A 14,597-nucleotide genomic window follows, 5' to 3' on the forward strand; every position below is an offset into this window, starting at 1 on the left:
ATTAAAATTCCGACTTTACTTTTTTTTGGACCACCCTAATTTGCATAAATATCTAATTTCAGCATATACACAAATTTGTATTGCTTCACATCTTCCTGCTACTATAATACAAAACATTTTTAATTATGAATATGGCCTTACTACAACATCTTATCTTATTTTAATTGTTGATAACAGCTGTGAAAATTAACTATTGTGCAATACTACAATTAGATAGAATTTTTGAATAAATAAAATGTATGAAGGCACACGAACATCCATGTATATAAATACATACTACATATGTACATGGGTAGATAATTATGTATATTAGGGTGGCCCTTTAAAAACAAAGGAAGAATTTTTTCAAGTCTCACCCCCTCAATCGGTAATACCACGGCTAAAGATATCACATATGTATTTGTTTTGGTCCCGATTAGAGACGGTTTAGTCGTGTCGCACAAAGGGCAAACTTCAGATTCCTGTATAGAGACGCAAAAAATTTAAATTAATTTTTTACTATTATTATAGGGGTTAAGGCTGAGGAAATCGTTTGTAAGAATTTGCTTCCTTCATTTAAGGACCACCCTAATGTTCATATGCTACATATCCATATACTATCCGCAGTTAGCCAACAAAACTGTTCACCTACACCAACTAGCCGCGTTGTCTGCCATAGAACAATTGAAATAACACACAAAAGAAACGTGAATCTGTCGAAATTCTTAAGCCAATCCAAATACACCCATAAGTAAATACTCGTAGCAAAAAAAAATAAAAAATCTAAACACAACACTTGTAGTGCCTGAAATTCCCAACAAAGCGAAATATTTGTGGCATTTATGCGCAACGCTGACTGTCGGTTAAATTGCTTGAAGATGGCAACACAAGCAGCAGCCACCAATACGCGCCCGAGCATTGCACTCACAGCCACCGTCACAGTCACACTCGCAGCAAAACAACTGCCCACGTGTGCGTAAAGTGAATGCATTAGCAATGTGGGAGTTGGGGCCCAGCCATCCATAGTGGAAATGTGTGCCAAATCTGTGCAGCTGAAATTCCATTCAAAAGCTGTGCAAGTTTGTTTGTTTTTTGTTTGTATGTAGTGGTTTTTTTTGCTGAGATTTATTTTTTTTTTTTCAATCCTACATACATACATATGTATTACATATTAAGAATTTTGAAGATGTGCACAAATTCTAAATATAGATACATACATACACAGGGTTGATTAACCTCTGCTACGTGATTTCCTTAAAAAATTTCAACGCGTGGAGTTGAGCAGAAATTATACAAAAATGAGTGAAATTTATTTTGGGTCATTAATATTTAAATGTCACTTAATAATGCTTCTTAATCCATACGTTGATTTGAATTTATTATTAGGTTTAAAGTATTACAAGTGTCTCTCGGTTTCAGAAGGGTGCAAGTTGAAGTAATATTTCTTTGAAAGAGCTCTCAACTGGTTTTCATATCTAAGGGAATATTTAGATTTAAAGCTAATTTAGTGGCGGGTGGTACAATTAATCTTACTGTACATTTGCACAATATTTGTCGTTTTGACTTGTGATTTTCGGGATTTTTCGAAATTCTTTAAATTTCGCCCGTATTTCTTAAGGACTTCTCAGGATTCTGCATGGTATATGTTTCAGGATTTTTCTTGAATTTTCGGGGTTTCGGGATTTTCGAAACTTTTCGGGATTTTCAAAACTTGTCAAGATTTTTTTTTTAATTTTTTTCGTGGCTTTTCGGGATACTACTTCTTCTTGGGGACTTTCGATACTTTTCGGAATTTTCGGTACTACTTTTATACATATGTATACGGTATNTTTTCGAAACTTTTCGGGATTTTCAAAACTTGTCAAGATTTTTTTTTTAATTTTTTTCGTGGCTTTTCGGGATACTACTTCTTCTTGGGGACTTTCGATACTTTTCGGAATTTTCGGTACTACTTTTATACATATGTATACGGTATTTAGGGAAGCCGAAAATATTAAGTACTTTTGTACGCGGTTTCTTGTAAGATGAAAGCTACTAAATACACTCTGTGTCAAAATTATACACCTAGCTTATTTTTTGGCAAGAACCGTGCAAATCGAAGTGTCAAACTTTTTGCAATATTAAAAAAGTCAACAAACTGTCGTAAAAATTACAAACTTTTTAATTAAATTTTTTTAGGAGATTTTCAATAAGCAGTTTTGTAGCCCAATCAATTTAAGTATAATGATGTACAAGTTTGAGGTAGTTAATTTTTGGCTTTTTCTTCCTTTTTAGATTTCTGGAAAAAATTTTAGTATGCAGATTTGTAACCCAATCAATTTTGATATAATAAATTTTTTTTTTTTTGTAGAAGTTTCTGCCTTATTTTCCTGCATATTAAAAAACCATAGATCATATCTTTTATTTAAGAAAATGTACAAAACTGTAGACAAAAAACTGTAGATAAAAAAATAAAAATAAACCACGTTTTTATAAGAAAATAACAAAAATTAAATAACAAAAAAATTAAATTTGCTAAAAACAATAAAATGTTTTAATATGTTTGTGGTGCGCTTATAATTTTTAGACGGAGTGTACATGTGTGCTCATTATTTAATTCTGAGTAAAGTGTGCAAGTTATTCACACCTAAATGAATGCAGGCCCTTCTGCATTGGATCTTTCCATTGTGGTTGTTCTTGCTGCTGCAGCTATTTCGAAGAGCTCGCATCAAAACGGATTTATATTAAATCAGTCAGTTAAAGGGGGGAACCTTCACCTGCTGGACATACGATGAGTACATCAGGGTCGATTTCGGATAGGTAGAAGACTACACTACTAAAGTAATTAAATATGCCAGAGAGAAGCGAGTCTTTCGAAGCAACTGAAGCTGTTTATAGTCACCCTGTGAGTATCGTTCAATGCCTGTCGAAGTTCTGCATATTATTCTGCAGTTCATAGGGATGCCTTCTTGCGCACCTAGAGGCAGATTCTGCTTCTAGCTGGTGCATGTCTATTTGAGCCTGTCAGTGGCTGTAGATCAGTACTCTTTGGCCAGCATACGATGTGTTGACGCTGTTCAAGTCTGCGTCCACTGAGTTCTATACTGTCAGCGAGCGGCTTGTGGACGTTATTATGATTCTGTACTTTGTGGACAATTGTGGTTAAGTATGCCTAAAAAGGGACCAGGTGGTCTAAAGTAAATCCCAGAATTTTCGGATTGCTTAACGTCGCAGCCTCAGCTATTTCGTAAAGGTTTTAAAAATGGTTAGCGTAGACTTCGTAAGAGGGAGGATTAGGCTGCTTATGGTGAAGATTTATCTATTTCGGTGAAATAGCCATTTGTTTTAGAGTACACTGCAACTGCTTACTGAGAGGTGTCATTGATGTCATCTCCCTCCAAGTGTATCTACTAAGTGTTATCGGTCAATAAGACTCTTTTTTTGTAGGCAGGTTTCCCCGGCTTAAGTAATGATGAGAGTGATCATTGGCATATTGAGAACCCGACCTACTCAGGTTGTTCAGCATCAATGTGCATATTTCATTTAGGCCAATGCCTTTAGAAGCATCCGAATAAAATTTCCTCTCTTTCATCCCACTTCGCCAAGAGCCGTATGGTTATTTAAAGCTTACTACCACCAGAGGTGAAGTTGCAATGCTCTTCCCACTGGTTGACCAGTAGTCGAGTCGCCAAATTATGATCCATAATACGACGCTCCACGGAACCTTGCGAAATTGGGTTATATAATATTAAACGAACCAAAACGTAAATACTGGCTTTCACTAAGTCAAATTCAATGGCATTTGTCGTCTAAAGGCTTGTTTTCCTTATGACAAATTCAATGGCATTTGCCGTCAAATAAGTGAAAACACATTGGCATATGAGATTTAAAACGGGTATATCGATTGATTTCGATCAGGATAGATCTTTAGTCGTGTACATGCGCTGCTAAGTCGGCTACCTCTCTCTTGTTGGCAGATGTGTCAAAATATGTTGACAAATTTTTGGCGTCAAAATATGACATAGTGAAAACCAGCCTTAAGTTTTTTCGCTAAAATATGACATACACTCAGAAAAAAAGTCAGCTAAATTTATTTCTCTCAACACATGATTTGATAACAATAACCAAATAATGTATATATGTATAACCAAAACATGTAATGAGAAAAACATACATATTGATTGATGTAACTAAAATATTTTCTCAGTGTAGTGAAATTCAGCCTTATGCAACTAAAGGTAGTCAGTTTAAAAAGGTAAATACTGCAGCAATTCTCTACAAAAAAACTTTTAGCTTTCTTTGTACATCATTACCTGATTTGAATTATTTTATAAAAACATTTTCCAATATATTAGGGTGGTCCTTAAAATATCAAAGTGTAAACTTTTTTATAGAGCACCTCTTTATTTTACTTCATTTAAAAATAAAATTAAAATAAATTTGGAGTCCCTACCAGCGTTTGAAAAAATTTATTTTTTTTTAATCGTTAAAATTCGACAAATTTTTGTCTTTGATTAGCTATAGCTCAGCGAGTTCTGGAATTGATATTTATTAGTTTTACTAATATGTCAAATTTAACAGCTTTCCCGATAAGTGCAGGCGAATTTTCGCGTTCTCAAAAAGTTTTTAAATTTTTTCAAATCCTGGTAAGGACCGCTAAAAAGTTTTTTAAAATTTTCAAAATGTCGTGGCTGCCTTTACGACAAAATGAAAGGGTGTATTCTATAAAATTTGGCTGTTGATATTTTTTAGGACCACCCTAATGTATGTATATTGACTATTCTCTTCTAAAGCATTCCTTCTTTGGCGCATGCAATGCATTGCATATTTACCTGAATACATTATAAACACCATTGTGTATTTCAGTATTTTNTGTTGATATTTTTTAGGACCACCCTAATGTATGTATATTGACTATTCTCTTCTAAAGCATTCCTTCTTTGGCGCATGTAATGCATTGCATATTTACCTGAATACATTATAAATACCATTGTGTATTTCAGTATTTTAATAAATAAGACCAAATAGCGATTGATGTGTGTATGACCGCAGTACTCAGGCCAGTTTCTGGACCCTCCTCCACTCACTCATTAATCGTCCATAACTTAATTATGAATACATATTCCAGGCTATTAAAATTTATAAATTCTTAACACGCTCACCACCATATACGCTTTAATTGTCTTTGCGCAGCTACATACGCTTTCGATTAACACTGCATTCATTACTTATTTACTCACTCTTGCCGGTTTTTTTTCACTTTTTTACATGCATACATACCAACATATTTAGTATATGCTACGCATACCTACAAGCATGCACGAAAATTTTCCCTTCTTTGGCTAATAAATGAATTTTCTTTTTTTCTTTTTATCTTTTTATCTTTTTTGTCGCACTTCGCAATAACAACGATGAATATAAAAATTTATTAAACAATGACAACGCCAACTAAAATATCAACAACAACGACGACGACGCCNATTAAACAATGACAACGCCAACTAAAATATCAACAACAACGACGACGACGACGACAACGACGCTGACGACGACACCTATAAAAATAATAATCAAATTCATGGATATATGGGGGACAAATTTGTGCGTTACACACACACATACATCGATGCCGCCTTCGCACTCAACTCCCGCCGACAAACCAACCATATTCGTAAATTCTCCGCCTTATGCGCTTCGCATTTTTTTCCATTACCGTCGCCCGGTTACGTGCACCCGTTTGTTCGTTTGTGTTATCAATGCGTCGATTGTCGTCGTTCGTACGATTGTGCTTTGCTTTGCTTGTTCGTCTGCTGTCACCGAATATCAACAACAACNAATCAAATTCATGGATATATGGGGGACAAATTTGTGCGTTACACACACACGCGCACACACACACACACATCGATGCCGCCTTCGCACTCAACTCCCGCCGACAAACCAACCATATTCGTAAATTCTCCGCCTTATGCGATTCGCATTTGTTTTCCATTACCGTCGCCCGGTTACGTGCACCCGTTTGTTCGTTTGTGTTATCAATGCGTCGGTTGTCGTCGTTCGGTACGGTTGTGCTTTGCTTGCTTTTGCATCGTCGGTCATTGTTCGTCTGCTGTCACCGAATATCAACAACAACAACAACACTAACATCGACCACCATTATGCCGGCTTCCGCGCGTCTGATATTGACATTTTCGCAAGCAGTACAACAGCACAGACGAATAAACGCAATCCATTAGAGCAGGAAACGGCACGCGACAGTCGCACGCGCTTGCCCCACAGCGGCAACAAGAATCGACCGACCGACCCATCCGAACATCTAACATAACCGCAGACTTGAGTCAGTGAGCAAAGATGGCGAATCCGCGCAAATTCAGCGAGAAAATTGCGTTACAGAAGCAGCGCCAGCAGGAAGGCACCGCCGAGTTCGAACGGATTATGAAAGAGGTTTACGCAACCAAAATGGATGAGACTCAAGCGAATCAGAAGATACTTGAATGCTGTTTGGTAAACACTGACATCGGCAGCAATCATGCTACAAATGCCAGTTTGATAAGTGCTGCAGGCATCGGCGGCGGTGGCAGTGGCGGTGGGGGAGGAGGCGCTGGCGGTGGCGTCGGCTGCATCGCTGAGGGTAGCGGCAGCAATGGACCCGTCGCCAATGCCGGGGGTAGTGGTAGTGGTGGCACTTCCCCAGACGGCACAGGTACTGGCGGCACAGGCGGTAATGGTGTGCGCGAGTCCCGTGGACGCAGCGTCGGCGTTGGTCCCATGCGACGCCCCTCGGAGCGCAAGCAGGATCGTTCCCCGTACGGCAGCAACGCAGGCGTCGCAGTCGGCATGGGCGCGGCAATTAGCAGCAACAACGCCTATCTCAGCCCGCCAATGGACAGCAGTTGGCGGCGCTCCAACTCCGATTCGGCACTTCATCAAACCCTCAATATGGCAGTCGCTGCGGAGGGTGGCTTTGGTCCGGGCGGCATGGTCGGCATCGGTGGGCTGCCCGGCATCGGTGGGCTGCCCGGCGAGATGAACGCGCTACACGCTAACTACCAGCACCACAACCAACGATCTCATTCGCCAAATATTGGCCGCAGTTTTAGTCCACAAGCACAAAGACGAAAGGGTCAGATGCTGATGCATCAGCAACAGCAACAACAACAAGCGCAGCAACTGTTGCACCATAGTCAGCAGCAATTGCACTTGCAGCAGCAACATCAGCAGCTGCAACAGCATTTTCATCAGCAGCAGCAGCAGCAGCAACAACAGCACATGCATCAGCAAGCACAACAACAACATGTCCAACAGCATCATACGCAACAGCCAGCGAGTAGTGCTAGTCAGCAACAACTTCCGCAACACTTCAATGCCAAATACACCAATTGCAATATGCCACCAATAAATAGCCTCTTCAAGTCACTGCAGGAGCAGTCGCTCGCCAACACTGGTTCGTTGCCGGATCTAACTTCACTACATTATGCGCCTGCGCAGCAACAGCAATTGATAAACCAGGCGCCGCAGCAACAACAAACACTGTCGCCAATACTGTCACCGCACAACAATGGTCGCGACCGCGATCAGTCGTCGAGTCCCTTTAGTCCGGCCGGTGGCAATGGCGGCAACGGTGGTGGTGGTGGTGGCGGTCCGCCGTCGCCATACCAACAGCAACAGCACTCGCCCACATCTGCCGCCAATACACCCACAGCTGCGCAAACATCACCGCATTTGTCCTTCACAAATCTCGCCGTGCAATCGCCAACCGGCAGCGGCCCGGCCACACAAAACACCGCACAAACTGGCAATTTCACCAACCTGCCTACCCTGGGCGCCGCCAGCTCCACGGGCAATTTAACAGACTACCGACAACCCCTGAATCCACCCAGCCCAGGCTCTTCGCCCGGCTTGCTGACGTCCGTGTCAGGTAATGAAGTGATACACATCAGCGCGCCAGCCAGCCCGATTCGACATCCGCAGGCCGGCATGATCGGCCAAGGCATGCAAGGCTACAATGAGGAAAACATCCAGACATTCGATCGTTATTCGCCGGCGATGGCAGGTGCGCTAGAGGCGAGTGGTTATAACAGTCTCAATCCGTCGTTCCACAACCACTTCAAGCAGTTTACGCTTGGTGATAGCAATTCCTCGCCCGAGCAACAGCAACAATTGCAGCAGCATTATCAGCAGCAGCAGCGACAGCAACAGCAGCAAAACAGCTTTACAGCGCTAGACTTTGATGACTTCGTCACCGGTGGCAATGGCACAACATACCCGCAGAGCCTATCACAAAGCAAACAATTGAACTTTAGTGATCTGACAGGCGTTTCAGTGTCTACAGCGACGACGACAACGCAAACCAGTAGAGGTGGCGGTACGTGTAACACCAACAATGGCAGAAACACCTCCAACAACAACAACAACTCGCAGCAACAGCAACAACAGACGTCACGCATACTGGCGCACCAACTGCTAGAAAACAATGGCGCCGGCGGTGGCAGCAATGTCAACAGCAACTCAAACACAAATGGGCCATGTCGCATCAGCAACAACAATGTGAATCTTACGCAAGCGAATGAAAAGAACTCTTCACCCATACCTTCGCCTTTGGGCTGTTTGCCGTCACCCTCGTCGCCGCTACCGATTCCCATATCGGCACAGTCGCCACATCATCAACACCAACAGATGTCGCTGTCGCTGCACTCACACTCAGCACAACCTTCACCTCATCATTCGCCAATGCATTCGCCGCACCACGCCTCCCCACTGTCATCCTCCTCGCCGGGCATAACGACATTAGCCGGCGGTGTGTCGCCAACGCCACATGGCAACGGTAATGGCACCAACAATGCGTCAACGCATCCACACCATCAACACCAACAAACGACGCAACACATCCAGCAGCACCATCATCATGCACACAATCACGCTAGCACACCAACCAACACCAACATACCGGCGATCATTTTCTCCGACTATTCGTCGCGTGAGATTTTCGACTCGCTCGATTTGGATTTGGGTCAAATGGACGAGACTGCGCTAGATCTGCTAGCGGACCAGAACTCGATCATGATTGCCGATCCAACAATCGAGGACAGTTTTCGAAAGGATCTTAACTGATACTATGAGGAAGCTGTTGCAGCTATTGAGAGTGGTGTACTGCTCGACGACACCTTCGATCCGCTGGGGCCCATAGTCGACGTCACTGAGGTACTGGGCAATCCGCTGGCGGATACAACGAAGTGCAGACAAGATGACGACACAACCGACACAGCCACGGCCACGGCCACGGCCGCCACAACCACGACTTCTACAGTCGCCGATAGCACAAACACAGACACCATGCCCATCACGCTTAGCTTGAGCGAACAAGACACTACGGTCGACGACGAGCTGAATAATGTCGACGATAACATAAGCATCGGTTTAGGTATAGGAATTGGAATGGGCATCGGTAGCGGTAGCGGTAGTGATGAGAATAATGGTGATGTAGAAGATTTCTTCTTTTAAGTAGTGCAGTGTCAAGGCAGTAGCCAAAATAAGCGGACGAAGAAAAGCACAACTGGTTATGTCGATCGACGACATATGTATGTACATAAGTAGATATGTTAACTAGTTGGAACGACGCGCACAGTTAGACACAAAATACACTCAAAAAAAATAAAAATGCATGGAAACAGTTGAACACACACACACAGATAGAGACGTACATGTGTATGTATGTAAATATTTATGTATGAGGGGAAGTACACGTGCAAGCAACAGTGGTAGCAACAGCTTTTACATCTCTAAGCAGTAGTTAGGATTCTTAAATAAAATATACATACAAACGTAATTACCTAAAATACATACATATACAAATGTGTTTACATACATATAAAAAAAAAATAAAATAAATAATAATAACAAAATAAAAGCCGCGGCGCATTTGAGTAGCGTGAAAAGAGCGTGCGAATTGGCATGTGAGACTAATTTGAGTAAGGTAATTTCTATGAACGAGACTGTGTACGAGAAAATCAACTTCCTTTTCGCGAGCAATGGTTAGTAAGGTTAGATTGAAATGTCTACGTATAAAGAGTGACTGCCCGTACACTAAGGCTCAGCGCAGGTCCATTGTGATGCCATATGCAATATTCGTTCCCCTATGATATTGCGACGCTCACGCGGGATCAAAACATTTCGTCAACGTAATGAACTTTGGTAATTCTCTTATATTGATTTCCGCTATCTCCGCAAAGTCCTGTAGACAGAGTTTTCGGAGCTTCTATAGTCGTCTTCTGCTGAGTGCTGCGCATTGGCATATGCGGTGCTCGACACTATCGCCCTCTTCTTTGCATCTGCAGCTGCGGCAATAGTCTGGCAGTGAACGCGACAATCTCGAGGCATGTGCTCCAATTAGACAATGGCCTGTAGGTATTCTTGTGAGAATAGATGCTTCGCTCCGTTTTAACCCTAAGAGTTCAACGTAAGAAGGCCACGTAAGCCTGGCGGTTTCACAGAAGTAGAGGTTTCCCTAGCGCTCGTTTGCTGCTTTTGTGGGGCTGTCCCTAATACATAGTTAAAAAGTGTATATTCGCATACCTACCACGTCCTTCGCCGAAAGGATTTTGGCGGTCGTACCGTTCCTCACTAGTTCATCAGCTTTGCATTTTCCCTTAATATCTCTATGTCCAGACATCAATATGAATTGTATTCTATAAAGCTGGGCCATCTCATTTCGAGAGAGAGACTTTGTGTTACTTGCGCTCTAGTCTCAGCTTTCAGGACTGCTTGACTGTCTTTGGGTCTTCTTACTAGTCGGCACTCCGAGATAACAACCGGCACCGCCTGTTATATACTCTACTAGTCCGGAAGCCGTAAAAATGTTTCTAAATCCAGCTACGGGGAGAAGGCTCCTCACCGACCTTTCCGTTGACTTCGTAGCCATCAGTATGCATATTTATAGCGTTACGTATGTGGGAAAGTCTGGTGCTCCAGTCCTGTTGAGTTGAAATGGTAAATTTCTATTTTTTGATGAAGGTATTTAATGGTATACAGTAGTTAGTACTTGAAGGTATCGGAATGGGTGTCATCGTCCTTAGGATTTTCGAGTGGCCGGATGTACCATGGGTCCAGAAGCTTTCTGCTCTGTGTCTTAAAGCTGCAATAATGACTATTTCTCGAGCAATAGCGTCAAGTGGGGGCAGATGTAGAATCGCGCCACCATATTCGGGCTCCTTAGAGCGAAATCGTACGAACAATGGCCTTGTAGATTCAGTAAACTCTGAGGAATTGGCGAATTAGCCTAAGCATGTTTATACCGGCTTTCGATATGATTACGGAAATATAACCGAGTCTTAGGCGGCTGAAAAAGATATTTTTTAGTCAACAAAAATAGTAACCCTAATTGATCAAGTTCTTCCCGCGCTTCCGGTGTGTTACATTGCTCAGAAGGTAGATTCTTACAAAACCAAAAGTTTTCTGTATTATCCCCAATTATTTCTTCTGATATTTTGTATCTCTTTAGAACCCGGTGCGAGAGACAGTATTTCGAGAAATAGTGCTCTTTTAAGGTATTTCATGCCGAGATCACTGTAGACTCACTAACGAGAGTAATGTCATATTTGACTATGGTTAATGGAAAATCGTTCCACAGTACAACACACCCTGAAGCCCAAAACAAGTAAAAAATTTACATTCCGTGGATCTAACGAAATTGTTGTTTTTCACGAAATATTCTCAAAATAGATTCGTAGGTAGTATTATTGTAAATTCCCATCGGAGCACAAATTTCCATAAAATGAAAATTCAAAACTTTTATTGGAACCGATTATTCGCTACCTAAGTCTTTGCCACTTTCAGCTGAGAGTAAAACACATTTAACAGCAAACCCTTACGTACATGAATTCTATAAGAGCTAACCCTTTTAGAAGCCTGTGACATCCATTTCATTCACGAATAGCAGTTGCTTAAAACCCAATATTTTACTAGAGACCAAGATACATCAACCAGCTTAAATTTGCCCTAAACGCATCCTTCATATAAATATACTTACACATATACATCTACATATGTACAAGTATATATGTATCTATATGATTACATAAATATACATATGTAACACATCTAGCAAGATGCTGTAAATGTGCTGCTGCATAACAACTGACTGACTAGCTGATTCGTCGCTTAGCTGACAGCTGACAACACAGACAGTAGGCAAGTAAGGCAATGATCAGTAAGCGACAAGCAATAGGAAGTGTACGAACATAAAAGAAACCGGAAACTCAATTAGTCGTTCAACTCAATTCGAATGTTCGCTCGCACAGCTTGGCCGGATGCGCCTGACAAGCTCCTTTAAGTGTAGATTATATACGAAATATGTATGTATGTATAATAAGTTATATATTTTTCCTTTACTATGATTTAAAGTTTCCATTTTGCTTTTACGATTACAGACAAAGAATGAAATGAGTAACGAATGAAATAACAATGCGGTGTTTGAAACGATTGCCTTTTTTTTAAGTTGTATGTAGGNGAGTAACGAATGAAATAACAATGCGGTGTTTGAAACGATTGCCTTTTTTTAGTTGTATGTAGAATACAGATGCATACAAATTCGCATATGTATGTGTGTATGTACCTGCAGAAAGTTTGTGTACGTACAATATTTCTACGGGAATTTACTTTAAGCGTTTTGTTTTTTGCGTTTTATTATGTGTGTGAAAGCAACTACAATAGTAGAAGATTATAAGCTAAGCAAAATGTGAAGCAAATAATTTTTAGCGGAATTTTAATTAAAGTGTCAAATTTTACTTATTTTCGAATACAAACCTAATCATTTTATGCCACCAAAAAAATATGCAAATATCAAAAATACATACAGTGGTGGAAAAATAAATAGGAACACGACATTTAAACAAATATTTGCTATTTTTCTTTTGTTTATTTAAAATTTTTATAAAAGTATAACTCATTATCCAACAAAAACCATATAAATTCATATTTCAGAGTTTGTGCAAAAATTATAAAAATTGTGCTAAATTACAACTAACTTCTCAACTTTTTAATAAGTCGCTAAAATATCGCGTTGATTTTGGGCAATTTTTTTCCTGCTTTTTCTTCCATACAAATATGTTCGAAAATTTTTTTTGATGGAAAGAGCGTGCAACACATACAGAAAAAAATTATCAACAAGCAATTTTTAAGCAAAAACAAAACCGATTTTAATTCTTATATAAAAATTTAAGAGTACCGTTAATTTCCTCATAGTCCTATGATCGGATCTTAACCAAAGTGAGACCACCTCGGAGATACTACCTTTCGTTTAAAAAATCGGTTAACGTGGTCCAAATTTATGCGGTAACATACATAAAAAAATGTGAAATGNAAAAATCGGTTAACGTGGTCCAAATTTATGCGGTAACATACATAAAAAAAAACATATATCTTCCGATGAATTGATAACCTCCTGCTCAATAATCTGATTAAAAAATTTAAAATTTAGATGCAGTTTTGCAGAATTTTTATAATTTTTGCACAAAGTTTGAAATAAGAATTTATATGGTTTTTGTTAAATCATGGGCTACACTTTTAAAAAGGAAAAAAAAAATTAAATAAACAAAAGAAAAATAGGCAAAATTTGTTAAAATAACGGTTCCCTATTTATTTTCTACCACTGTATGTATGTACATATATTTTTAAACGATCAATGGCTTACAAGCAAAGTTTACAAAATACGTCTACAACTAAGTCTAAACAAAAAAAAGAGCAAAAAAAACTTTATTGGAGCAATAAAAAGTGTGCAGTTTTAAGCTAAAATTAATAAAGTACAGAAATAAAAAGAAATTAAGCACCAAAAATCCACATACATACACCATACCCAAGTACATATTTAAGTACGTATTTAAAAAAGTCTCAGCTCTAATTGCATATGTACATTTAATATAAAATCAATTCAAAACTCTCGCCGTTTAGCAATTATTAACAAAAACATGCACTTAACAATAAAATTAGCTTTGCATAAAATAAGAAGGAATACATATGTATAAAGTTATATCAAATCACGAAGCACACTTCATATATGTAAAAAAAAAAAATTACAAATTCAAAAACATATTTCAAATTATTTAATTGAAATGTGTTTATGCCTAAGAACCTACTCCACTCACATTCGGCTCCTAACAAACAAGTTCTCCACGAACCAACAAATATTAATAAACAACAAAAACAATTAGTAAATAATAGCAAATTGAATTTTACTTTTGTTTTTTGTCTCCACTTAAATACTACATACATACAGATTCCTTCTTCTATCTAACTTCAATTGTAATAATAGCACGTTAAACTTTGTACTCTACACGCGCAAATACACAGCATAACATAACTACTCGTATGTACATACACATACATATGTACATATGTATAAATATATATATTTCTATGCATAAAAAAATTGTAAAATATACATGTATGTATGTACATATGTACATAGAGCAAGCAGACTCTTTAATACAATTGAAATACATAATTACCTTTTGCAATATTTTATTAATAACATACAGTGCACTCAAAAATTTTGTATACCTTCGTAAATTTAAGTCAGCGGTAAAATGGGTTAAGTCAGATAAATACATACATATGTATGCATGTATAAATGTGCATACGCTAGA

At 39.4% G+C, this 14,597-nt stretch overlaps 1 protein-coding gene across 1 annotated transcript; it reads left to right on the top strand.

Annotated features, from left to right (window-relative positions):
* Positions 1 to 6,285: 6,285 nt before the first annotated feature.
* Positions 6,286 to 11,262, top strand: Crtc (CREB-regulated transcription coactivator). Its single transcript, XM_017623341.1, is given in 1 exon segment — positions 6,286 to 11,262. A coding segment is annotated over 1 exon segment (3,150 nt). The 5' UTR covers positions 6,286 to 6,309; the 3' UTR covers positions 9,460 to 11,262.
* Positions 11,263 to 14,597: the final 3,335 nt, after the last annotated feature.

The sequence above is a fragment of the Rhagoletis zephyria genome, unplaced genomic scaffold, assembly GCF_001687245.7.
Source record: "Rhagoletis zephyria isolate East Lansing unplaced genomic scaffold, Rhagoletis_zephyria_1.1 Rzeph_scaffold_03144, whole genome shotgun sequence".
NCBI lineage: Eukaryota > Metazoa > Arthropoda > Insecta > Diptera > Tephritidae > Rhagoletis > Rhagoletis zephyria.